We start from the raw sequence: 25419 nt of genomic DNA, 5'->3' as shown, positions 1-25419 counted from the left end.
TAGCAGAGTGATAAGATAATATTTGGTATATATTTCAAACATGTCAGTTATTGATCAATAATTCCAGAACAATTAGGGTAACCCCCCCAACCAAAACAAATCTGGTCTATTTCACTTTAATGACCAGCAATTATTTTTCCACCAGTAACACCACTAAAGTAAAATGCAGTGTCACAATTCAAATTTATCATATAATCTTCTTAGTCACTTGGTTAATTAGAATGGGGTGTGTGATTATACATGCATATTGCACAGGTATACTAGGGCTGTTTACCTCTGACCTGTATAACATTACAGTGTTTACACAGGGTAAAATACTGGACAATCCTCTTAAATCCACGGCACACTGATTATCACATGATTTGCCATTTGTGTTTTGTGACCTAACAGGATTACAATTGCCCATAGAATGAGCTAAAGTCATTAATTTAGGAACTCTGTGAGGGGAAAGAGGAAATGTGGCCTACTAACATAAGCAGAATGTGTGTATAGAGTTGGCTTCTGAGTTCCTTCCGAGTTGGCTTCTGAGTGGAATAATTTCTGTTTTTGTTATGACACATTTTATATTTGTGACAAAGTTCTGGGAGTGGGTGGTCTGGAGTAAAGACTGGAAAATATCCATGAACCAAAGTGTTGAAACAAGCAAATATGGAAATAGTGGTCATCTGTGCATAAAGTACCTCTTCCCAATCTATTGCCTTTATTGAATATATATTTTTTATATTGATACTGCACTGTTTGAGAGGATAGCTCACAAGTAATTATGTTATTGTACCGTATACACCCTGCTGTATCCTGTGCATATGACAACTAAAAATGTGATTTGATATATATGTTCAACGCAACAGCAGGGTGCGCTGTTCTTATATCTTATTGGCTCTGTTGCTAGACCTTGAATCCACCCATAGAGATGGACAGCGGGCGCACTTGCAACAACGCCTTTTTCAGAAAGGTTCTACATAGAAAAAAAGGTTCTATATAGAACCCAAACGGTTTCTATCGTGTACTTCATATCTGACACCCCTAAAGGTTCTATATAGACTATTTCTTGAAATAAGTTTTATTTTGAGTTTTATATAGAACCTTTAGGGGTGTCATATATGAAGCACACTATTTCTTTCTTGAGGAAAGGGTTAATTGGGCTTTGTATAGAACCTTTAGAGGTGCCATATATGAAGCAATTGATAGAGTCCTTTTGAAACCTTTTTCTGTAAGAGTGTAGGTAGGAGGTGTGCCCTCTTTCCAGCTCTATGACTGCTAGTAGTTCAGCTCTCAGGTGATAGAAATGAGCAAACGAGCCCAGATTATAAATGGGAGAGGACGACAGTCTGCCCTCTGTTGACAAAAAACTGCAATGAACACACAATACATAATAATGTAAGTAAGGTACTTAACCAGATATTATTTGATATTGAGATAAAAGCGCCTGCATTGGAATTTTTCCAAGGCAGTACCTGTGTACTTCTAACTATGCATTTGTGTCCCTTAAAGCCAGCTATAACATCTGATCTGAACCCTGTTACTGATGCTTTATTGCTTCATCAGCCAGTGGTCAAGTGATGAGGAGAATTTCCTGAATGAATTTCAAAAGACAAGCGAGGAAGAATATTGCCAAGCAATGATCAACATCAACAAATCCTGTGTCATCAAGGGGAGACAAAGCAGGTACAGTTACAAGACCTTCCAGCTAAACAGCATGTAGGTTACTGTAGGTTACATCCCAATGTGACATCACCTTTAAATTGTCTTCACTGAAACAGATATACAGTGGGGTCCGGGAATGATTGGATCCCTTGATAAAGATGAGAAAAAAAGACTGTAATAAATACATACAATATAGCTCAGTATTTGTATGCTCCAATTTTATACTAATACAATTGCTCAGAGAAAGAGATTTTGTTTAACAAGTAATACAAAAGGAAAATAGAATATAGGTTATTGGATCCCCTGTTTCCCCAGTTTTTTACAGTAAGGACTAGGATATTTATGCATATTTTTGCAAAGGCCAAATCCACCGCAGGTTTGGATGGACAAAGACCTCTATTTTCATGTCTTTTGACCATAGCACGGTTCCAATCCAAGTGCCAATGCCGTTTTACACTATCTAGGCGGTGTTATTGTGATTCCACTGGTCCTGGGGCCCTTTTTAAGGTCAACGGCATCATGACGTTTACCAACTACCAGGACATTTGATCATGTACTGGCCATGTATCATGGCGCCTGAGAAGATGGCAGACATTTTACGTGCTCCTAACCAACTATGTTTTTTTGTTTGTTTTTTTGCATTGTTTGTAACTTACTTCTTTACTTATTCTGTACATAATGTTGCCTTTACTGTCTCTTATGACCAAAAGAACTTCTGGACATCAAAACAGCGATTACTCACCACAAACTGGCAGAAGCTTTTTTTTCCTTTAACGAGTCCGACGAGCCAGACTATGTATATTTGTAAACAACAACTAGTGCACTAAGGAAGTCTCAAGGTTTTGCTCGCCTGAGGTAGAGTATCTTATGATAAGCTGTAGACCACATTTCCTAGTTAATTAAAGTTCACATGATTAGTTTAATCACGTAATAATAATTACAGATAGAGAGTTGATAGTCGCAGACACGACAGTAGATGGTGTAGTCACAGACACGACAGTAGATAGTGTGGTCTACAGCTCATCATGAGATACGAGCTAAACCTCGAGACTTCCTTAGTGCACTATCAGTCTATAATTTTAATGGTAGGTTTATTTGAACAGTGAGAGACAGAATAACAACAGATAAATCCAGAAAAACGCATGTCAAAAATGTTATAAATTGATTTGCATTTTAATGAGTGAAATAAGTATTTGACCCCCTCTCAATCAGAAAGATTTCTGGCTCCCATGAGTCTTTTATACAGGTAACAAGCTGATATTAGGAGCACACTCTTAAAGGGAGTGCTCCTAATCTCAGTTTGTTACCTGTATAAAAGACACATGTCTACAGAAGTTATCAATCAATCAGGTTCCAAACTCTCCACCATGGCCAAGACCAAAGAGCTCTCTAAGGATGTCAGGGACAAGATTGTAGACCTACACAAGGCTGGAATGGGCTACAAGACCATCGCCAAGCAGCTTGGTGAGAAGGTGACAACAGTTGGTGCGATTATTCGCAAATGGAAGAAACCGAAAAGAACTGTCAATCTGCCTCGGCCTGGGGCTCCATGCAAGATCTCACCTCGTGGAGTTGCAATGATCATGAGAACGGTGAGGAATCAGCCCAGAACTACATGGGAGAATCTTGTCAATGATCTCTAGGCAGCTGGGACCATAGTTACCAAGAAAACAATTGATAACACACTACGCCGTGAAGGACTGAAATCCTGCAGCGCCCGCAAGGTCCCCCTGCTCAAGAAAGCACATATACATGCCCGTCTGACGTTCGCCAATGAACATCTGAATGAGTCAGAGGACAACTGGGTGAAAGTGTTGTGGTCAGATGAGACCAAAATGGAGCTCTTTGGCATCAACTCAACTCGTGTTTGGAGGAGGAGGAATGCTGCCTATGACCCCAAGAACACCATCCCCACCGTCAAACATGGAGGTGGAAACATTATACTTTGGGGGTGTTTTTCTGCTAAGGGGACAGGACAACTTCACTGCATCAAAGGGACGATGAACGGGGCCATGTACCGTCAAACCTTGGGTGAGAACCTCCTTCCCTCAGCCAGGGCATTGAAAATGGGTCGTGGATGGGTATTCCAGCATGACAATGACGGCCAAGGCAACAAAGGAGTGGCTCAAGAAGAAGCACATTAAGGTCCTGGAGTGGCCTAGCCAGTCTCCAGACCTTTATTAATCCCATAGAAAATCTGTGGAGGGAGCTGAAGGTTCGAGTTGCCAAACATCAGCCTCGAAACCTTAATGACTTGGAGAAGATCTGCAAAGAGGAGTGGGACAAAATCCCTCCTGAGATGTGTGCAAACCTGGTGGCCTACTACAAGAAACGTCTGACCTCTGATTGCCAAAAAGGGTTTTGCCAACAAGTACTAAGTCATGTTTTGCAGAGGGGTCAAATACTTATTTCCCTCATTAAAATGCAAATCAATGTATAACATTTTTGACATGCGTTTTTCTGGATTTTTTTGTTGTTATTCTATCTCTCACTGTTCAAATAAACCTACCATTACATTTTTTTGACTGATAATTTCTTTGTCAGTCGGCAAAAGTCCAAAATCAGCAGGAGATCAAATACTTTTTTCCCTCACTGTAGCTCCCGCTTCATATTTTCTGGTCTTAGAAATTCAACCATTTGCATTAGCTTACACCGTGGTTTGCATGGTCTAATGTAAATTGCGTCACGGGGGCTTTTATACTTGGGTAGCAAAGGGGCCGTCTCATCAAATTTGTGCCCAACTGGGCGTGGACCTCTGACTGTGCATAAGTTACCATAAAACAACCAATTCTCATTTAGAAGTCTAAATCACATGGTTACCTTTTCAAAAGTATTCTTATTCCTTACATTCAGAAGTAAACCTGACAGCTGGAAAATGTACACTTTAAGAGATATAGTTAAGTGTGTTTCCTGTCCTTCATGAGATCACCAAATGAAACACACTTGACATGACTGTCCCTTAAGTGTCCACGGACTATTCCCTTATTCTCAAAAATATAAATATTGTTCATCAATTTTGGGGATTAGACGTTTTGGGAAGAATAATGTCTTTGTTCTCCATAGGCTCTCTCCCTCCATACTCCATGGCAGCAAAGAGAGAGAGTTTCTATCAGGAATTTATGACCATTGTAAAACCTGATGTGGGAGAGAGATTGAGAGGGGGGAGCCACGATATACACCCCAAAAGGGCCACATTGTGACACTACCTAGAGAGTTTTCATCTTTATTTTTCGTAGCTGTCTACATACCACCACAGACCGATGCTGGCACTAAGACCGCACTCAATGAGCTGTATTCCGCCATGAGCAAACAGGAAAATGCTCATCCAGAGGCGGTGTTCCTAGTGGCCGGCGACTTTAATGCAGGGAAACTTAAATCTGTTTCACCAAATTTCTATCAGCGTGTTAAATGTGCAACCAGAGGGGAAAGAAAACTCTAGACCACCTTTACTCCACACACAGAGATGCGTACAAAGCTATCCCTTGCACTCCATTTGACAAATCTGACCATAACTCTATCCTCCCGATTCCTGTTTACAAGAATAAATTCAAGCAGGAAGCACCAGTGACAATGTCAATAAAAAAAGTAGTCAGATGAAGCAGATGCTAAGCTACAGGACTGTTTTGCTAGCACAGACTGGAATATGTTCCAGGATTCTTCCAATGGCATTGAGTACACATCAGTCATTGGCTTCGTCAATAAGTGCAATGACATCATTCCCACAGTGACCCTAATTTTTAAAACAATTTACATTTATTTAACTAGGCAAGTCAGCTTAGGAACAGTGGGTTAACTGCCTTGTTCATGGGCAGAACAACATATTGTCAGCTCAGCAATTCGATCTCGCAACCTTCCGGTTAGTAGTCCAACGCTATAACCACTTGGCTACCTGCTGCCCATGTGGACAGTTGATGTCGGAAGTTTACATACACCAGCTTCAATTGGCGGCAGATAGCCTAACATTCTCCTGCAAAATGTCTTGATAAACTTCAGAATTCATTTTTCCGTCAATGATAATAGCAAGCTGTCCAGGCCCTGAGGCAGCAAAGCAGCCCCAAACTGATGCACCCTCCACCATACTTTACAGTTGGGATGAGGTTTTGATGTTAGTGTGCTGTGCCTTTGTTTCTCCACACATAGTGTTGTGTGTTCCTTCCAAACAAATCAACTGAAGTTTCATCTGTCCACAGAATATTTTGCCAGTTGCGCTGTGGAACATCCAGGTGCACTTTTGCAAACTTCTTACGTGCAGCAATGTTTTTCTTGGACAGCAGTGGCTTCTTCTGTGGTGTCCTCCCATGAACACCATTCTTGTTTAGTGTTTAATGTATCATAGACTCGTCAACAGAGATGTTAGCATGTTGCAGAGATTTCTGTAAGTCTTTAGCTGACTCTCTAGGATTCTTCTTAACCTCATTGAGCATTCTGCGTTGTGCTCTTGCAGTCAACTTTGCAGGACGGCCACTCCTAAGGAGAGTACCAAGTGCTGAACTTTCTCCATTTATAGACAATTTGTCTTATTGTGAACTAATGAACATCAAGGCTTTTATAGATACTTTTGTAACCCTTTCCAGCTTAATGCAAGTCAACAATTCTTAATCTTAGGTCTTCTGAGATCTTTTGTTCGAGGCATGGTTCACATCAGGCAATGCTTCTTGTGAATAGCAAACTGAAATTTTGTGAGTGTTTTTTATAGGGCAAGGCAGCTCTAAACAACATCTCCAATCTCTTCTCATTGATTGGACTCCAGGTTAGCTCCTGACTCCAATTAGCTTTTGGAAAAGTCATTAGCCTAGGGGATCACATGCTTTTTCCAACCTACACTAAGAATGTTTAAATTATGTATTCAATATAGACAAGAAAAATACAATAATGTGTGTGTTATTAGTTTAAGCACACTATGTTTGTATATTGTTGTGACTTAGATGAAGATCAGATCAAATTTGATGACCTTTTCCAGGTATCTCCAAAGGGTTCACATACTTTTTCTTGCCACGGTAATTGTGTATGATCATCTTCACTTTTTTTTTGTAAAAGGAAACGTCTCATTGCTGTTTGTGGAAGAAGGCGAAAGGGTAAGGGTGAGTTTGAATACTTAAAGGGAATTGAGCCGTCTAATTCTGAAACTGGTTTATGGTTAATTTGTCTGTGTGTTACTTTGACAGTCTAACCTCCATTCCCAATGTTCAAATCTATAACCTTTTGTTACAGGTACATGAAGTTGACAGGCAGACAATGGTATTTTCACATGTGTATGTATGTAAAGTCCTTTTACAATTAAATATATGTATGAGTGATTAATACAACTATATCATTAAGATCCAAGAACAGTGCCTTTGTCCTTTAAAAAACATTTAAATCCCGGAATTGAACACCTGAATAAAATCAATTCATAGAAATGACTGCATCATGTTGATGAAGTCCACAATGCTCCAGTAAGTAACAGCAAAGAGGTGCTATGTGTCAATGATGGTGAAACTGCGTCCAGTCCGGAAATAGTTCTCAATCTCCTCCAGTGATCTGTTCCTGGTCTCAGGGACACACACGGCGGTGAAAATTATGTTCACCACACACACCACCGAGAAGAACAGGAACGGAACAAACAGTCCATAGGTCTCCTGTAGAAAACATGGACAACATCTCATTACACGAGCTTTGTAACACAAAACCATTTTCTATTAGTCGTTGAATGTAGGATTGTAATTTGGGATGTTGTTTGGTGGTGAGTAATAATGTATAAGGGACAAGGATGAATATTTCACATTAACAACATACACGGATGGGATTAGATTAAGCTGTCCCAAACTGAGCCGGGCTATGGCCCGTTACGTGACCGGTAATCTGCAGCTGCTCTATCATAATGTCAACAATGCAACAGTGCATCATTCAGATACATACATCTCTTTTCCATAAAATACATGCTCTAATTTTAAAACTAGTTTTTCATTGGGAAGGCAGATAAAGCATTTTAATCAAAAGCAATCACTTTTGCATGTGAAAACACAGAATCATACTGAATCATACTTAACCAACTTCGCAGTTGGCCAGAACAGGCACCCAGCTCAAGCCCAGGAGGCAGCCCGGTTCCAAATTGAATGCAATAAATGCTAACCCAGATCCCCTCAAGTTCAGTTAAAGAGATGGGTAGGGAAATTACAGTCTTTGAATGTCATAGTAAGAGGATTTATGTTAATTGTAGTATGTTAAATATTTGTCATTAAAATGTACCCACACATTGGATTAGTAGTCAAAGTAATGGAGCAATGAACTCACCACCACATGAATAAAGACATGACTCAAGACAAAGGCAGTCAACCAGCTGACCCCCACACACAGGCCTGACGCGACCCCCCGTGCTCCCAGAGGCAAGATCTCAGACATCAGAAGCCAAGTGATTGGGCCCCATCCCAGAGCATAACCTTGATGAGAAAGGAGCAGCACGGGCAAAAAAGATTACTGCAGGCCTATGTGAAACCACCCAAGTGTGTTGAGTGTGTTTGGGAAATCAGGCATTAAACGTGTATTTCCTCAATCAAGACTCAGAATCTTACCAAATATAAAGACCATGGTGCTTATTAATGGGATGAGGGTGAGGGCGTTAAAGGCAGCTTCCCCCTGCTGTGCTATGAGGTCTGTGGGGAGCACAGTACCAGTCAGGTTACCGGAGGGGCAGGGTGTGGTGTGGGAGTACATGTTCATTGTAAGGGTAGCGAGAAACATCAGGAACCCTGCAGAGGAAGAACAAGTGAACAGAAATGAAGTCAAATAAAAATGTTTTTTTTTATTTAAAAAATTCACGATAACACAGTTACACTTATGGTACACTGGTTAAATCTGTGGGTCACTTCTGAAGGGCCTATTCGCAGAGCTCAGTGATGATTTTATGGCTTTACTCGTTTGAAAATCATGACTCTGGTCCCTGTCAGAGTACGGAACATGTTATTGTCACTTGGCCTACGAACGCACCCACCTGAGGTATAGAGGAGGGCCTTCCTTCCGGCCTTGTCCATCAAACTGGCAGCAATCACCACAGACAGAAGTCGAATTGCTCCCACCAGCGCAGCATCATACTTAGGTTCCTAGATCAAAGTGGATGCATTTTTTTTCAACTGGCAAAGGTAATATAAAATGTCCTGGGTTATAAATGACATGTTCTGTAACATCATGTTCTGTAACATCATGTTCTGTAACATCAAGGTACTGAGGTAAAGGAGACATTTCCTGATCTAACAGATTGTGTCGTAAGATCACCCCACAGCTTGAACAGATTGTGTCGTAAACTCACCCCACAGCTTGAACAGATTGTGTCGTAAGATCACCCCACAGTTTGAACAGATTGTGTCGTAAACTCACCCCACAGCTTGAACAGATTGTGTCGTAAGATCACCCCACAGCTTGAACAGATTGTGTCGTAAGATCACCCCACAGCTTGAACAGATTGTGTCGTAAACTCACCCCACAGCTTGAACAGATTGTGTCGTAAGATCACCCCACAGCTTGAACAGATTGTGTCGTAAGATCACCCCACAGCTTGAACAGATTGTGTCGTAAACTCACCCCACAGCTTGAACAGATTGTGTCGTAAGATCACCCCACAGCTTGAACAGATTGTGTCGTAAGATCACCCCACAGCTTGAACAGATTGTGTCGTAAACTCACCCCACAGCTTGAACAGATTGTGTCGTAAACTCACCCCACAGCTTGAACAGATTGTGTCGTAAACTCACCCCACAGCTTGAACAGATTGTGTCGTAAACTCACCCCACAGCTTGAACAGATTGTGTCGTAAGATCACCCCACAGCTTGAACAGATTGTGTCGTAAGATCACCCCACAGCTTGAACAGATTGTGTCGTAAACTCACCCCACAGCTTTGAAATGTCTCCACTGGCGCAGCCGAATTGCTAGCTTTTCTGTGGCGCAGCTGGTTAGTACGTTGTCAAACAGGGCGGATACGTGTGTTGGCGAGGCAGAGGGCACGAGACCAAGTACCGGTAAAGATGTGAGCGGGGAAGCAATACTGCTAAGCAGCACAATGCCTGTTACACCGATACAGTTTAACTTGATCCCACCTAATCCATTACCCTTTTTTCACAATCGTTCCAACCTGAACCAAACTGAGCTGGCTCAGATATTTCCAAATATTCCAGCAGTTTCAGAAACTATGGTAGATGCGTAACCAGACCAGCTCAGTGCAGCTTGGTTTGGCTCAGTAGTGTGAAAAGCCCCATAGCAGGGAGACAAAAGACACGTACCAGGAAGACATCAGTCTTGTGGAAGATGGGCTCCAGATACACCAGGATGGGAGTTATGCCAGTCATCTGCTGAAGAAACCTCATCACTATGGAGATCAGGATGGGCTTGTAGTAAAATGGTGTTGTCAAATCGGACCACCTGATTCTCCCCTGGAGGAAAGGAGAAACACCAAATGTATTCAATCCGAACATCTACAGTAAGTCTTTGGAGGCAGTCAAACCAAAGTACTGTCTGTGTACCTGAGACGAGATACTGAGTTCAATCCTGTTGAACTCTGTCATGAAGTCTGAGTCGGGCCCCCTCAGAAACTCCAGGGCCTTGCAGGCCTGCTCCTGTTTGCCACAGATGATGAGGTAGCGGGGAGAGTTGGGCATGAAGCACAGCAGCAGCAGCATGAGCAGAGCTGGGATCTCCCCCACCACAGCCAGCCACTGCCATGGAACCACCAGCCCTTCACCAAACGCATACAAACTCAAAGATCTTAACAGCAACATAGACCTCCTGGATGGCCACCTACAGTATCTACCCATGTACGAGATGTGTCAGAGGGAGATTGGTTCTTACCAAGGGCATATAGTGACAGGGCTCCAAACACAGCAGTGATTTGAGGGCACGATCCCAAAGCCCCCCTAACTTTGGGGTGGGAGATCTCCGATATATACACCTGGAGCAGTGCAAGAGAAGAGAACACAACAACATCATCACTAATGTAAGGTGTGACAGTAAGCCCATAAGCCTGTTGTCTAAGATGGGTTTATATTTCCTGGAGAGGGGATTTCAGGACACATCAATAGATCAGGTTAACCATAACATATTCTGAAGACCACAGCAGTATCTAAATGGTCCAACTCTTTGTTATTGGATAAAGCATCAGAAGAGCACACAGTGGTATAAAGTACTTATGTAAAAAAATACTTTAAAGAACTACTTAAGTACAGATACCCCCAAAAATGACTTAACTGTTTATATTTTTGAGAACATTTACTTTACCACATTACTGAAGAAAATAACGTCATTTTTAATCAATACATTTTCTCTGACACCCAAAAATACTTGTTACATTTTGAATGCTTAGCAGTACGGGAAAATGTTCCAGTTCACACACTTATCAAGAGAACACCCCTGGTCATCCCTACTGCCTCTGATCTGGCGGACTCAAAACACAAATGCTTCACTTGTAAATTATGTCTAAGTTTTGGAGTGTGCCCCTGGCTATACATAAATAAATAAAAAACATAAAAATGGGTCATATAAGGAATTTGAAATGATTTATACTTTTACTTTTGATACTTAAGTATATTTGAGCAATTCCATTTACTTTTGATAGTAAAGTATATTTAAAACCAAATACCTTTAGACATTTACTCTAGTATTTTACTGGGTGACTTTTACTTGAGTCATTTTCTATTAAAGTATGACAATTGGGTACTTTTTCCACCACTGAGAGCACACAACATTATCAGACCTACAGGTATGGAAGCAGCAGTCATGCCACCAGCGATACCAGTCAGGAACCTGCCTAGGTGTAGCATCCAAGTAGCTTGTGCCCCTCCCATCACAATGTACCTGTAAGGGTTGGAAGGAGGTATACAACAAATATTTTTATTTTTATCCAAACCACTTTGTTAAAAATTACCTTATGATGTAATGTGGCCTAATGCATTGGGGCTTTTCGTAAATACAATCAAATCAAATGTTATTGGTCACATACACATGGTTAGCAGATGTTATTGGTCACATACACATGGTTAGCAGATGTTATTGGTCACATACACATGGTTAGCAGATGTTATTGCGAGTGTAGTGAAATGCTTATGGTTCTAGACCCGAGGTAATATCTAACAATTGCACAACAAAACCTAATACACACAATCTAGTAAAGGAATGGGATAAGAATATATAAGTATAAAATATATGGATGAGCAGTGACAGAGTGGCTAAGATGCAATAGATACTGGAGGATACAGTATACATTATACACATATGAGATGAGTAGTGCTAGATATGTAAACATTCTTAAAGTGTCATTATTAAAGTGACTAGTGTTCCATTTATTAAAGTGGCCAATGATATCATGTCTGTAGGTAGGCAGCAGCCTCTCTGTGCTGGTGGTGGCTGTTTAACAATCTGATAACCTTGAGATAGAAGCTGTTTTCAATCTCTCTGTCCCAGCTTTGATGCACCTGTTCTGATCTCGCCTTATGGATGGAAGCGGGGTGAACAGGCAGTGGTTCGAGTGGTTATTGCCCTTGATGATCTTTTTTGCCTTCCTGTGACATCGGGTGTTGTAAGTGTCCTGGAGGGCATGTAGTTTGCCCCCAGTGATGCGTTGTGCAGACCGCACCACCCTCTGGAGAGCCCTGCGGTTGTGAGCGGTGCAGTTGCTGTACCAGGCGGTGATACAGCCCGACAGGATGCTCTCAGTTGTGCACCTGTAAAAGTTAGTGAGGGTTTTCGGTGACAAGCCACATTTTTTCAGCCTCCTGAGGTTAAAGGGGCACTGTCTGTGTGGGTGGACCATTTCAGTTTGTTGGTGATATGTGCACCGAGGAACTTAAAACTTTCCACCTTCTCCACTGCTGTCCCATCAATGTGGATAGGGGGGTGCTCCCTTTGCTGTTTCCTGAAGTCCACGATCATCTCTTTTGTTTTGCTGACATTGAGTGAGAGGTTATTTTCCTGACAACACACTCCGAGGGCCCTCACCTCCTCCCTGTAGGCTGTCTCATCGTTGTCCCCAGCTAGCCATGTTTACATGAAACAGAGTATGTTACAATCCCGGATATCTCTTTGGAAAGCAACTCTTTTTTTTGCAATAGTTTTTTATTGGTTTTTAAAAGTAGATATTAAGACAGTACATAATGTACAGCAACAACATAAATACAGCAACAAGCTACATTGATACCATCCTATGCAACAGCTGTAAGACAAAATATATATATTTTTAAATAATCAAAATTACATAATAATATACATACACATGATATATATTATATATATATATATATATATATATATATATATATATATATATATATAAACTCATATATAAACGCACTGTAAACTGCGTTTATTTTAAGGAAACATAACATGTGCAAATATTTGTATGAACAATAATAAGATTCAACAACTGAGACATAAACTGGACAAGTTCCACAGACATGTGACTAACAGAAATGGAATAATGTGTCCCTGAACAAAGGGGGGGTCAAAATCAAAAGTAACAGTCAGTATCTGGTGTGGCCACCAGCTTCATCAAGTACTGCAGTGCATCTACTCATAGACTGCACCAGATTTGCCAGTTCTTGCTGTGAGATGTTACCCCACTCTTCCACAAAGGCACCTGCAAGTTCCTGGACATTTCTGGGGGGAATGGCCCTGTCCCTAGCCCTCACCGATCTGATCCGAAAGGTCCCAGACGTGCTCAATGGGATTGAGATCCGGGCTCTTCACTGGCCATGGCAGAACACTTGCATTCCTGTCTTGCAGGAAATCACACACAGAATGAGCAGTATGGCTGGTGGTATTGTCATGCTGGAGAGTCATGTCAGGATGAGCTTGCAGGAAGGGTACCACATGAGGGAGGAGGATGTCTTCCCAGTAAGCACAGAATTGAGATTGCCTGCAATGACAACAAGCTCAGTCCGATGATTCTGTCACATACCGCCCCAGACCATGGCGGACCCTCCACCTCCAAATCGATCCCACTCCAGAGTACAGGCCTCGGTGTAACACTCATTCCTTCAACGATAAACGCGAATCAAACCATCACCCCTGGTGAGATAAAACCGCGACTCGTCAGTGAAGAGCACTTTTTTGCCAGTCCTGTCTGGTCCAGTGACGGTGGGTTTGTGCCCATAGGCGACATTGTTGCCGGTGATGTCTGGTGAGGACCTGCCTTTCATCAGGCCTACAAGCCCTCAATCCAGCCTCTCTCAGCCTATTGAGGACAGTCTGAGCACTGATGGAGGGATTGTGCGTTCCTGGTGTAACTCGGGCAGTTGTTGTTGCCATCCTGTACCAGTCCCGCAGGTGTGATGTTCGAATGTACCAATCCTGTGCAGGTGTTGTTACACGTGGTCTGCCACTGCGAGGACGATCGATCAGCTGTCCGTCCTGTCTCCCTGGGGCGCTGTCTTAGGCATCTCACAGTACGGACATTGCAATTTATTGCCCTGGCCACATCTGCAGTCCTCATGCCTCCTTGCAGCATGCCTAAGGCACGTTCACGCAGATGAGCAGGGACCCTGGGCATCTTTCTTCTGGTGTTTTTCAGTCAGTAGAAAGGCCTCTTTAGTGTCCTAAGTTTTCATAATTGTGACCTTACCGTCTGTAAGCTGTTAGTGTCTTAACGACCGTTCCACAGGTGCATGTTCATTAATTGTTTATGGTTCATTGAGCAAGCATGGGAAACAGTGTTTAACCCATTACAATGAAGATCTATGAAGTTATTTGGATTTTTATGAATTATCTTTGAAAGACAGGGTCGTGAAAAAAGGACATTTATTTTTTTGCTGAGTTTATATATACATTTTTGTCCGATATCACCTTCGGCTCCACGAACAGAACATCTCTGTGAATCAAAATAGCAGAGCCACGGCATTTAGCATGAAACTTGGAATGGAATATCTGTGAGAATCCTCCCAGTTTTAGTCTAGATTCTAGAATGATCCGTAATGTGAAAATGTGTTTCCTGGAGATACTCTATATCTGCCTTTAATTTCTGTAAATGGGAAAATACCTTACTACATTTGACTGGGTGGTTCAATACTGCCCTGCCTAGCCTATTTGGCAATGCCATAGTTAAGAGTATCCTTACTTAACTATGGCATTGCCAAATAGGCTAGGCAGGTTTAAAACCTTTAAAACCTGTGAAAACCTCCGCAAGGGGGACAGGGAGGTGGGGAGAGGAATAAAAATAAATAAATAAAACACAATAAATAAATAATAGTAATTATAATAAAACATTTAATTAAAAACATTCACATTGAGGAGAACTAGTATGAACAGTAACACCCCAGTACTGGCCTCTCCCCAAATGAGATGCTGCACTAACCCCTCGTACACACTTACACCACATACCGATAACAGCTTACCTAGAGAGACTGAGCCTCACACACACACACACACACACACACACACACACACACACACACACACACACACACACACACACAGATTAGTGAATTAATTGCCATATGGCATAACATACAAACTTTCAATGTACATTTTTATGTAATTTATTGTTTCTGAGAGTAAATATCTCAGTGTGGTTACCCTGTTACTTTTGTATTCTGTAACACTTCAATTATGTTTTGTTAATTTAAGATAACCTCACATTACACAGTCAACAGGCTATTAAAAGGAGAGGAAACAAAACTCTCTTAAAAATATAACAATAACAAACAGATTCGAGTATACTGTAACGTGCCGCAATTCACAATAGCCCCTTTCAAAACACCCAGTTCAACCAGCTCTTATTGTAAAATAGCAGGGCTGTGCAGGTCAATAATTATACCATAACTTGTATGCCCTCTAGTGAATTTAGTTGGTATGACATGTAACGCGAAGATTTGTAGAAATGCCTCATGGCTACGGGCTACACTGAGCTACATAATAACGGAGGGGAACTAGGGACTCGAACTAAACCAATGAAAGTAGAGAGCCCATGATCTACAACGATAACTTAGATGTATAACTCCAAACTATGCAGGGGAAAGATAACAGCTATGACTGCGTTGCACCATGGATTAACGATACAGTAGCAAAAGACCAGCATTAAACCAAAAAAGGGAAACGCGTTGCTGTAAATTATACGTAAATAATGGTTGCCTCAAAAAATGACAGCTAAACAAACTAGTGAGATCGTTAGATGTACATAATTTGCAATATATGCTCTACTATGTAGCAATCTAAGCAAAATAACAAGATTACTAAAGTATTATTTCACTTTTGGTCTAAGTATCATGAATATTAATGCTGATGTGTTCTTGTCCGAATTATCTGAGATTGAGAACAAGTGATGTCAGCTAAAGTTAGCTAAAAAGGTCAGATCTGTAACATAAATGTTAGCTAACTAACTAATCTGGCATTAACATGAGCCATCATAATCCAAAATGATGATTACTGGGAAAATTCACATAATGTCATAGCTAGTTACCCATCTTCTCCAGGTGGAGTTACAGTCCCTTGCAGCACAAGTAACCAGTCTGTTAACAGATCAACAACAGTAACGCCCATGCAGCTGGATGGCCCAGTTCAGTCCTTAAACTGGCTAGCATAGTTTACCTCCTGATTGCCAAATAGCCCGTTGCTTCCTAGCTTGGTTTGTTAGGCTAAAATTTCACCCAACATTAGAAAGAGAACTGAATTACTGTTGTGTTCGATCTTCACTTGTGTGTCAAATTCTTCAGAATGAAACCCTTAGCTAGCGCTGGATCTGAGATGCTTTTCCGAAAGAGGTGTCTGCATTTGTGCACTGGAGCATCATTATTAGATTAAACAACTGCTTGCTACTTGCCTGTTTGTGTGTGACAAGAACTGAGTAACATGGTGTGACCTGCATGTTGCAAAACTGTAGATAACAGCCCAGCAGATGCTTTGTCCTTGTATGTGACAATATTGAGCACATGGTGTGACTTGCTGTATCTTACAAAGTTGTGATAGGGAGGGGTGGTCATCACGAGGTTTAACTGAGATGGAAAAATACTGAACAACACAATAGCAGGAACTGAGCAACTGTTATAACTAGGGTGATACCAGAACAGTAGGAATCTATACATCGACCGACCAAGGGAGGACTCCAAGAAGCACCAAGAGGCGGGGACCCGCCTGAGTGCCTGCGATAGGCTGGGCAAGTTTAAACTACGCCCAGCCTCTACTGTGATTTTATTTTTTATTTTTTTTCACCTTTATTTAACCAGGTAGGCTAGTTGAGAACAAGTTCTCATTTGCAACTGCGACCTGGCCAAGATAAAGCATAGCAGTGTGAACAGACAACACAGAGTTACACATGGAGTAAGCAATTAACAAGTCAATAACACAGTAGAAAAAAAAATGGGCAGTCTATATACAATGTGTGCAAAAGGCATGAGGAGGTAGGCGAATAATACAATTTTGCAGATTAACACTGGGGTGATAAATGATCAGATGGTCATGTACAGGTAGAGATATTGGTGTGCAAAAGAGCAGAAAAGTAAATAAATAAATAAAAAAAACAGTATAAAAACAGTATGGGGATGAGGTAGGTGAAAATGGGTGGGCTATTTACCAATAGACTATGTACAGCTGCAGCGATCGGTTAGCTGCTCGGATAGCTGATGTTTGAAGTTGGTGAGGGAGATAAAAGTCTCCAACTTCAGCGATTTTTGCAGTTCGTTCCAGTCACAGGCAGCAGAGTACTGGAACGAAAGGCGGCCAAATGAGGTGTTGGCTTTAGGGATGATCAGTGAGATACACCTGCTGGAGCGTGTGCTACGGATGGGTGTTGCCATCGTGACCAGTGAACTGAGATAAGGCGGAGCTTTACCTAGCATGGACTTGTAGATGACCTGGAGCCAGTGGGTCTGGCGACGAATATGTAGCGAGGGCCAGCCGACTAGAGCATACAAGTCGCAGTGGTGGGTGGTATAAGGTGCTTTGGTGACAAAACGGATGGCACTATGATAGACTGCATCCAGTTTGCTGAGTAGAGTGTTGGAAGCCATTTTGTAGATGACATCGCCGAAATCGAGGATCGGTAGGATAGTCAGTTTTACTAGGGTAAGCTTGGCGGCGTGAGTGAAGGAGGCTTTGTTGCGGAATAGAAAGCCGACTCTTGATTTGATTTTCGATTGGAGATGTTTGATGTGAGTCTGGAAGGAGAGTTTGCAGTCTAGCCAGACACCTAGGTACTTATAGATGTCCACATATTCAAGGTCGGAACCATCCAGGGTGGTGATGCTAGTCGGGCATGCGGGTGCAGGCAGCGATCGGTTGAAAAGCATGCATTTGGTTTTACTCGCGTTTAAGAGCAGTTGGAGGCCACGGAAGGAGTGCTGTATGGCATTGAAGCTCGTTTGGAGGTTAGATAGCACAGTGTCCAATGACGGGCCGAAAGTATATAGAATGGTGTCGTCTGCGTAGAGGTGGATCAGGGAATCGCCCGCAGCAAGAGCAACATCATTGATATATACAGAGAAAAGAGTCGGCCCGAGAATTGAACCCTGTGGCACCCCCATAGAGACTGCCAGAGGACCGGACAGCATGCCCTCCGATTTGACACACTGAACTCTGTCTGCAAAGTAATTGGTGAACCAGGCAAGGCAGTCATCCGAGAAACCGAGGCTATTGAGTCTGCCGATAAGAATATGGTGATTGACAGAGTCGAAAGCCTTGGCGAGGTCGATGAAGACAGCTGCACAGTACTGTCTTTTATCGATGGCGGTTATGATATTGTTTAGTACCTTGAGCGTGGCTGAGGTGCACCCGTGACCGGCTCGGAAACCAGATTGCACAGCGGAGAAGGTACGGTGGGATTCGAGATGGTCAGTGACCTGTTTGTTGACTTGGCTTTCGAAGACCTTAGATAGGCAGGGCAGGATGGATATAGGTCTATAGCAGTTTGGGTCCAGGGTGTCTCCCCCTTTGAAGAGGGGGATGACTGCGGCAGCTTTCCAATCCTTGGGGATCTCAGACGATATGAAAGAGAGGTTGAACAGGCTGGTAATAGGGGTTGCGACAATGGCGGCAGATAGTTTCAGAAATAGAGGGTCCAGATTGTCAAGCCCAGCTGATTTGTACGGGTCTAGGTTTTGCAGCTCTTTCAGAACATCTGCTATCTGGATTTGGGTAAAGGAGAACCTGGAGAGGCTTGGGCGAGGAGCTGCGGGGCGGAGCTGTTGGCCGAGGTTGGAGTAGCCAGGCGGAAGGCAAGGCCAGCCGTTGAGAAGTGCTTATTGAAGCTTTCGATAATCGTGGATTTATCGGTGGAGACCGTGTTACCTAGCCTCAGTGCAGTGGGCAGCTGAGAGGAGGTACTCTTGTTCTCCATGGACTTCACAGTGTCCCAGAACTTTTTGGAGTTGGAGCTACAGGATGCAAACTTCTGCCTGAAGAAGCTGGCCTTAGCTTTCCTGACTGACTGCGTGTATTGGTTCCTGACTTCCCTGAACAGTTGCATATCACGGGGGCTATTCGATGCTATTGCAGTCCGCCACAGGATGTTTTTGTGCTGGTCGAGGGCAGTCAGGTCTGGAGTGAACCAAGGGCTGTATCTGTTCTTGGTTCTGCATTTTTGAACGGAGCATGCTTATCTAAAATGGTGAGGAAGTTACTTTTAAAGAATGACCAGGCATCCTCAACTGACGGGATGAGGTCAATGTCCTTCCAGGATACCCGGGCCAGGTCGATTAGAAAGGCCTGCTCACAGAAGTGTTTTAGGGAGCGTTTGACAGTGATGAGGGGTGGTCGTTTGACTGCGGCTCCGTGGCGGATACAGGCAATGAGGCAGTGATCGCTGAGATCCTGGTTGAAGACAGCGGAGGTGTATTTGGAGGGCCAGTTGGTCAGGATGACGTCTATGAGGGTGCCCTTGTTTACAGAGTTAGGGTTGTACCTGGTGGGTTCCTTGATGATTTGAGTGAGATTGAGGGCATCTAGCTTACATTGTAGGACTGCCGGGGTGTTAAGCATATCCCAGTTTAGGTCACCTAACAGAACAAACTCTGAAGCTAGATGGGGGCGATCAATTCACAAATGGTGTCCAGGGCACAGCTGGGAGCTGAGGGTGGCCGGTAGCAGGCGGCAACAGTGAGAGACTTATTTCTGGAGAGGGTAATTTTCAAAATTAGTAGTTCGAACTGTTTAGGTATGGACCTGGAAAGTATGACATTACTTTGCAGGCTATCTCTGCAGTAGACTGCAACTCCGCCCCCTTTGGTAGTTCTATCTTGACGGAAGATGTTATAGTTGGGTATGGAAATCTCTGAATTTTTGGTGGCCTTCCTGAGCCAGGATTCAGACACGGCAAGGACATCAGGGTTAGCAGAGTGTGCTAAAGCAGTGAGTAAAACAAACTTAGGGAGGAGGCTTCTGATGTTGACATGCATAAAACCAAGGCTTTTCGATCACAGAAGTCAACAAATGAGGGTACCTGGGGACATGCAAGGCCTGGGTTTACCTCCACATCACCCGCGGAACAGAGAAGGAGTAGTATGAGGGTGCGGCTAAAGGCTATCAAAACTGGTCGCCTAGAGCGTTGGGGGCAGAGGATAAGAGGAGCAGGTTTCTGGGCATGGTAGAATATATTCAGGGCATAATGCACAGACAAGGGTATGGTGGGGTGCGGGTACAGCGGAGGTAAGCCCAGGCACTGGGTGATGATGAGACAGGTTGTATCTCTGGACATGCTGGTTGTAATGGGTGAGGTCACCGCATGTGTGGGAGGTGGGACAAAGGAGGTAACAGGGGTATGCAGAGTGGGTCTAGGGGCTCCATTGTGAACTAAAACAATTATAACTAACCTGAACAACAGTATACAAGGCATATTGACATCTGAGAGAGACATACAGCGAGGCATACAGTAATCACAGGTGTTGAATTTGGAAAGCTAGCTAAAAACAGTAGGCGAGGCTAATCCGCTAGCACAACAAACAGCAGGTAAAATGGCGTTGACTAGGCAACGGGGCCGACAGGTAAGACAAACAAGCAGAAAGGAGTACCGTGATTAATGGACAGTCCAGCGTGCGTCAGCTATGTAGCCAAGAGATCAGTGTCCAGGGGGCAGCGGTGGATGGGCAGGGGGCTGGCGAGTGTTATCCAGGTTTTTTTTTTTTTTTTTTTTAAACTAACAATGACTAACTAGCTTGTAGCTAGTTAGCTGGTTAGCGTCTGGAGGTTCTTGAGTGTGTCATAAAAATAAAAATAAGAGTAAAAGTAATAGCGATTCCGTATCACATTGGGTGAGGCAGGTTTCCGGAAGGTATAAACAAATTAAAAATCAAAAAGAGATAGAAAGTAAATGGGGTCAGAGAGTGATTGGGACGCGGTGGTACAGACGGTGATAGGCCAACAGACGGGTTGGAACTATGTCTATCACAGTATAAAGAATACTGTTTACATACATCCTGTCAGTTCTCTGTTCTGCCCTGCGTGGTATTACAGTGAGCCCGTATATACGAAAGTTGCATTTGCCATTTATTACTTAGCTAATAAAAAATACATAGTATACAATCGGTGACTCATTGTTATATTTATCCTGATACCAGATTCGAATTTACGCAACTCTAACAGTTAGGCTAAAATTTCACCCAACATTAGAAAGAGAACTGAATTACTGTTGTGTTCGATCTACACTTGTGTATCAAATTCTTCAGAATGAAACCCTTAGCTAGCGCTGGATCTGAGATGCTTTTCCGAACGCCATCTGGGGTTGTTATCCTCAAATCCACAGGGTACCACAGGGCATAACAGATTCCCTCACAGCCCCTGATCATAGCCCATAACCTCACACTCAACGTCAACAAAACTAATGAGATGATTGTGGACTTCAGGAAACAGCAGAGGGAACACCCCCCTATCCACATCGATGGAACAGTAGTGGAGAGGGTAGCAAGTTTTAAGTTCCTCGGCATACACATCACAGACAAACTGAATTGGTCCACTCACACTGACAGCGTCGTGAAGAAGGCGCAGCAGCGCCTCTTCAACCTCAGGAGGCTGAAGAAATTCGGCTTGTCACCAAAAGCACTCACAAACTTCTACAGATGCACAATCGAGAGCATCCTGGCGGGCTGTATCACCGCCTGGTACGGCAACTGCTCCGCCCTCAACCGTAAGGCTCTCCAGAGGGTAGTGAGGTCTGCACAACGCATCACCGGGGCAAACTACCTGCCCTCCAGGACACCTACACCACCCGATGTTACAGGAAGGCCATAAAGATCATCAAGGACATCAACCACCCGAACCACTGCCTGTTCACCCCGCTATCATCCAGAAGGCGAGGTCAGTACAGGTGCATCAAAGCTGGGACTGAGAGACTGAAAACAGCTTCTATCTCAAGGCTATCAGACTGTTAAACAGCCACCATTGAGTGGCTGCTGCCAACACACTGTCATTGACACTGACCCAACTCCAGCCACTTTAATAATGGGAATTGATGGGAAATGATGTAAATATATCACTAGCCACTTTAAACAATGCTACCTTATATAATGTTACTTACCCTACATTATTCATCTCATATGCATACGTATATACTGTACTCTACATCATCGACTGCATCCTTATGTAATACATGTATCACTAGCCACTTTAACTATGCCACTTTGTTTACTTCGTCTACATACTCATCTCATATGTATATACTGTACTCGATACCATCTACTGTATGCTGCTCTGTACCATCACTCACTCATATATCCTTATGTACATATTCTTTATCCCCTTACACTGTGTATAAGACAGTAGTTTTAGAATTGTTAGTTAGATTACTTGTTGGTTATCACTGCATTGTCGGAACTAGAAGCACAAGCATTTCGCTACACTCGCATTAACATCTGCTAACCATGTGTATGTGACAAATAAAATTTGATTGATTGATTGATTTGCTTGGTAACCGCTTGAGTGTAGTCAGGATAGATTCGAATCCAAATGTGGATATCACTTGTTTGACCTCGGCTGCTTTGCTGAGGATTTCTTCTTTCTCTTGGTAGTAGTGGCATCTTATCAGGAATGCTTGTGGTGGCTGGTCATCTCTCGGTCTCTCTCGTAGAGCGCGATGTGCGCGAGTGCCAATTGTAGCATCTCTGCCATGAACTCTGTAGTGCGCTTGCCATCCTCTTGTCTCGCTCTCACACCCGCCACACATAAATTCATATGACGGGATAAAGCCTCCAAATTGTCCTCCTTTTTTCATTTGGAGAACATGCCTTTCCAGCGTGGTGATCAAGTCTGAGTGGCCATTAGCCGCTGTCTCCAGGCTGGTCATGCGGTCATCCTCTCTCAGCTGGCTAACCTGAATGTGTAGCTCTGCCAACTGCATCTCTGCATTTTCATCCATTTTGTCAATGAATTCCTGCTTAATTTCTGTCATGGGCCTTTCTCATGATGGAAAAATACAGAATAACATGGAGACAGGAACTGTGCAATGAGTTGAGGGGGGCACATTCAGAAAGTCTTTTGTTAGATAACAGGAGCCAGGTGCGAGATAACGGTATCGAGCATGAGCGCATAGATATTCTTCACAGCAACAGTTACATCTATCAACTGGAGCGCCTGGGGGCCGGGACCAGCTCTACGCCAACAATCAACGATAGGCTGGGTGAGTGTAAACCATGCCCGGTCTCTACTCTGACAGGCCGGCTCGGAAGCAGGAACTATTTCTGTCAGAGTATATTTATAATATCTTTGTCAAGAACAAGTCAGTTCTCTGTTTGCCCTGCGAGGTGGGACAGAGAGCCCGTATATACGACAATTGCGTTTACCACTTATTGCTTAGCTAATAAAAAATACATAGTATACAATCGGTGACTCAGTGTCATACTTATCCTGATACCAGATTCGAATTGACGCAACCCTGACAGTATTGTTCAGCCATTGGTGTAGCCTCATGGTCCTTGGCTATGATAGCTGGTCTGTTAGCATTAGCCTTGGGCTGATTCTTGCGGTTGGTGCATGGCATCGTCGACAAAGACGTGAAAGTAAGGTATTTTGATCAAAATTACAAAATGCCCATGTTTTGGAACAAACCAATCAAATATTTAAATGTTCTAGTGAGGAGCTCAGAAAAGTACGTCTCACATGGCACCGCTCCTCACTTGAGCCTTTGGAAAGCAAATATTGCCCTGATTTTGTTGACTTTTTAACTTAGGGATTGAACATTAACGAGTAGTATACAGTACTAGGATGCGGTGGGTGGTGGGCACGCATCCGAAGCCTCACTAGAAGACCGCTCCGGCACCCTCAACTCCGGCAGCGTTGTTTTGGGTCAGCCTCTGGAATCAGTTCAAATGGGTCCGCTTTGGGAAAGTGGTATTCCTGGTCGTAGTGCTGGTTGTGATGGTAAGTTGACGTCTCTCTGGTTGGATCTAGCCTGTTCAGTGGAAGTTTTCAGCTCCTCTCTCAGCTGGCTAACCTGAATTTGTAGCTCTGCCAACTGCATCTCTGCATTTTCCTCCATTTTGTCAATGAATTCCTGCTTAATTTCAGTTAATTTTATTCAATAGTTCTTCCCGGCTGTATGTAATAACACGTAAGGTTTTCTGGGCTAACAATGTAAGAGATAATACATTAAAAAAACAATACTGCACATTTTCTTAAGGATTAGAAGCGATGCTGCCATCTCTATCGGCGCCATCTTGGTAGTAGTGTATATGAGTATTCAGACCCTTTCCCCCTTTCCACATTTTGTTACATTACAGCCTTATTCTAAATTGGATTAAATTACTTCCTTTCCCCTCATCAATCTACACTTAATGACAAAGTAATATATTTGTTCCTTGTTCTTTCAGTAAATAACCAGAAAATGTATATTTCCATCCAGAACATGTGTACATAGCTTACGTACCCTACTGTTGAGGGGACTGCTGACACCATGATGCTCAACTTCCGGCCAATCAGGTCATTCAGAAGCATGGCACCAAGTCCTCCTGCTGCTGCCCCCAGTGTGAAAATAGACTAATAAAAGAAACAGTCACTGCACAGTCAAATAGGGACATGCTTAAAACGAAAGAGGAATGTTTCAGGACATAGTGCTACTTACACTTACATCTCACACTTTATACTGAATGGGTCAAGTATAAGGATTGTCTGATTGACTTGACAATATAGCTGTACTTTTTTTTTTTTTTTTTTAATATATACATTATCATTGAGTTAAGGCATTATCTTATTGGCTGTCATCGGACAACATTCTCTTAATGAAGGAGACACTGAATGAATGAGAAGACATCTGTTGTTTTTCCCGCTCTGTCTCACTCACCCCAAACCAGGCTATCTGTTCTGTGTCCATTCTCAATTGGGGGTTATCACTGTTTTTGAGTTGAGGGATCACTGGGGAGGGGTACACCAAGGCATAGCCGAAATTGAAATTCCCCAAAACAGCAGAAAAAACAGCGAGGTATAGCCTGGCATTGCTGTGAATGAAAAAAAGGAAGTAATACGAATAAACAACTTCTTTTATTTGAAATAGCATTTGGTCAGAATCTCTGATGGCTTTGATAGAAAGCAGCACATAAATTATATGATTGTAGCCTACCTTGTGCGCAATGTGGGCTTGATTATTAGCGGTGTTTTCTCGTCCATTTTCCTTGTAGCAACCTGTACGAATAAGTCTTAAACTAGTTCTAATGCTATTGTCATTTAACAAGCTCAAAGTGAAACTAGAGTTTTGCAATCACAACCAATTCCATTGTGTCATCATAGGAAGGAAGGGGAACATAAATCCCCAGTCTGTGGGAAAGTGTACACTTGTGTGTCATATGATCATAATTCCTTGGTTGAGCAACAGACCTAAACATGTGAAAGGTTGTTTTATCTCATA

The 25419-nt window shown here is 42.8% G+C and overlaps 1 protein-coding gene across 1 annotated transcript; it reads right to left on the bottom strand.

The window, feature by feature from the left end:
- Positions 1-6883: 6883 nt before the first annotated feature.
- Positions 6884-25256, bottom strand: slc2a6 (solute carrier family 2 member 6). Its single transcript, XM_029637232.2, has 11 exons — positions 25135-25256; positions 24859-25012; positions 24445-24554; positions 11369-11465; positions 10464-10563; positions 10139-10350; positions 9899-10048; positions 8615-8723; positions 8196-8372; positions 7918-8063; positions 6884-7262 (listed from the first exon to the last, which is right to left on the bottom strand). Exons 1-11 carry the CDS (start codon positions 25179-25181, stop codon positions 7101-7103), a joined length of 1464 nt encoding a protein of 487 aa, XP_029493092.1. The 5' UTR covers positions 25182-25256; the 3' UTR covers positions 6884-7100.
- Between the last annotated feature and the right edge of the window lie 163 nt (positions 25257-25419).

This window comes from Oncorhynchus nerka, linkage group LG27 (assembly GCF_034236695.1).
Source record: "Oncorhynchus nerka isolate Pitt River linkage group LG27, Oner_Uvic_2.0, whole genome shotgun sequence".
NCBI lineage: Eukaryota > Metazoa > Chordata > Actinopteri > Salmoniformes > Salmonidae > Oncorhynchus > Oncorhynchus nerka.
This window is presented reverse-complemented; position numbering and strand designations above follow the sequence as displayed.

Coding starts and splice junctions, on each gene's coding strand:
- slc2a6 (XM_029637232.2), bottom strand. CDS start 25,181: ATGGACGAGAAAACACCGCTAATAATCAAGCCCACATTGCGCACAAG. Junction 11,466..24,444: donor GCAGTCCCCTCAACAGTAGG/GTACGTAAGCTA, acceptor CAACCCTTACAG/GTACATTGTGATGGGAGGGG. Junction 10,049..10,138: donor AACTCAGTATCTCGTCTCAG/GTACACAGACAG, acceptor CCTTTCCTCCAG/GGGAGAATCAGGTGGTCCGA.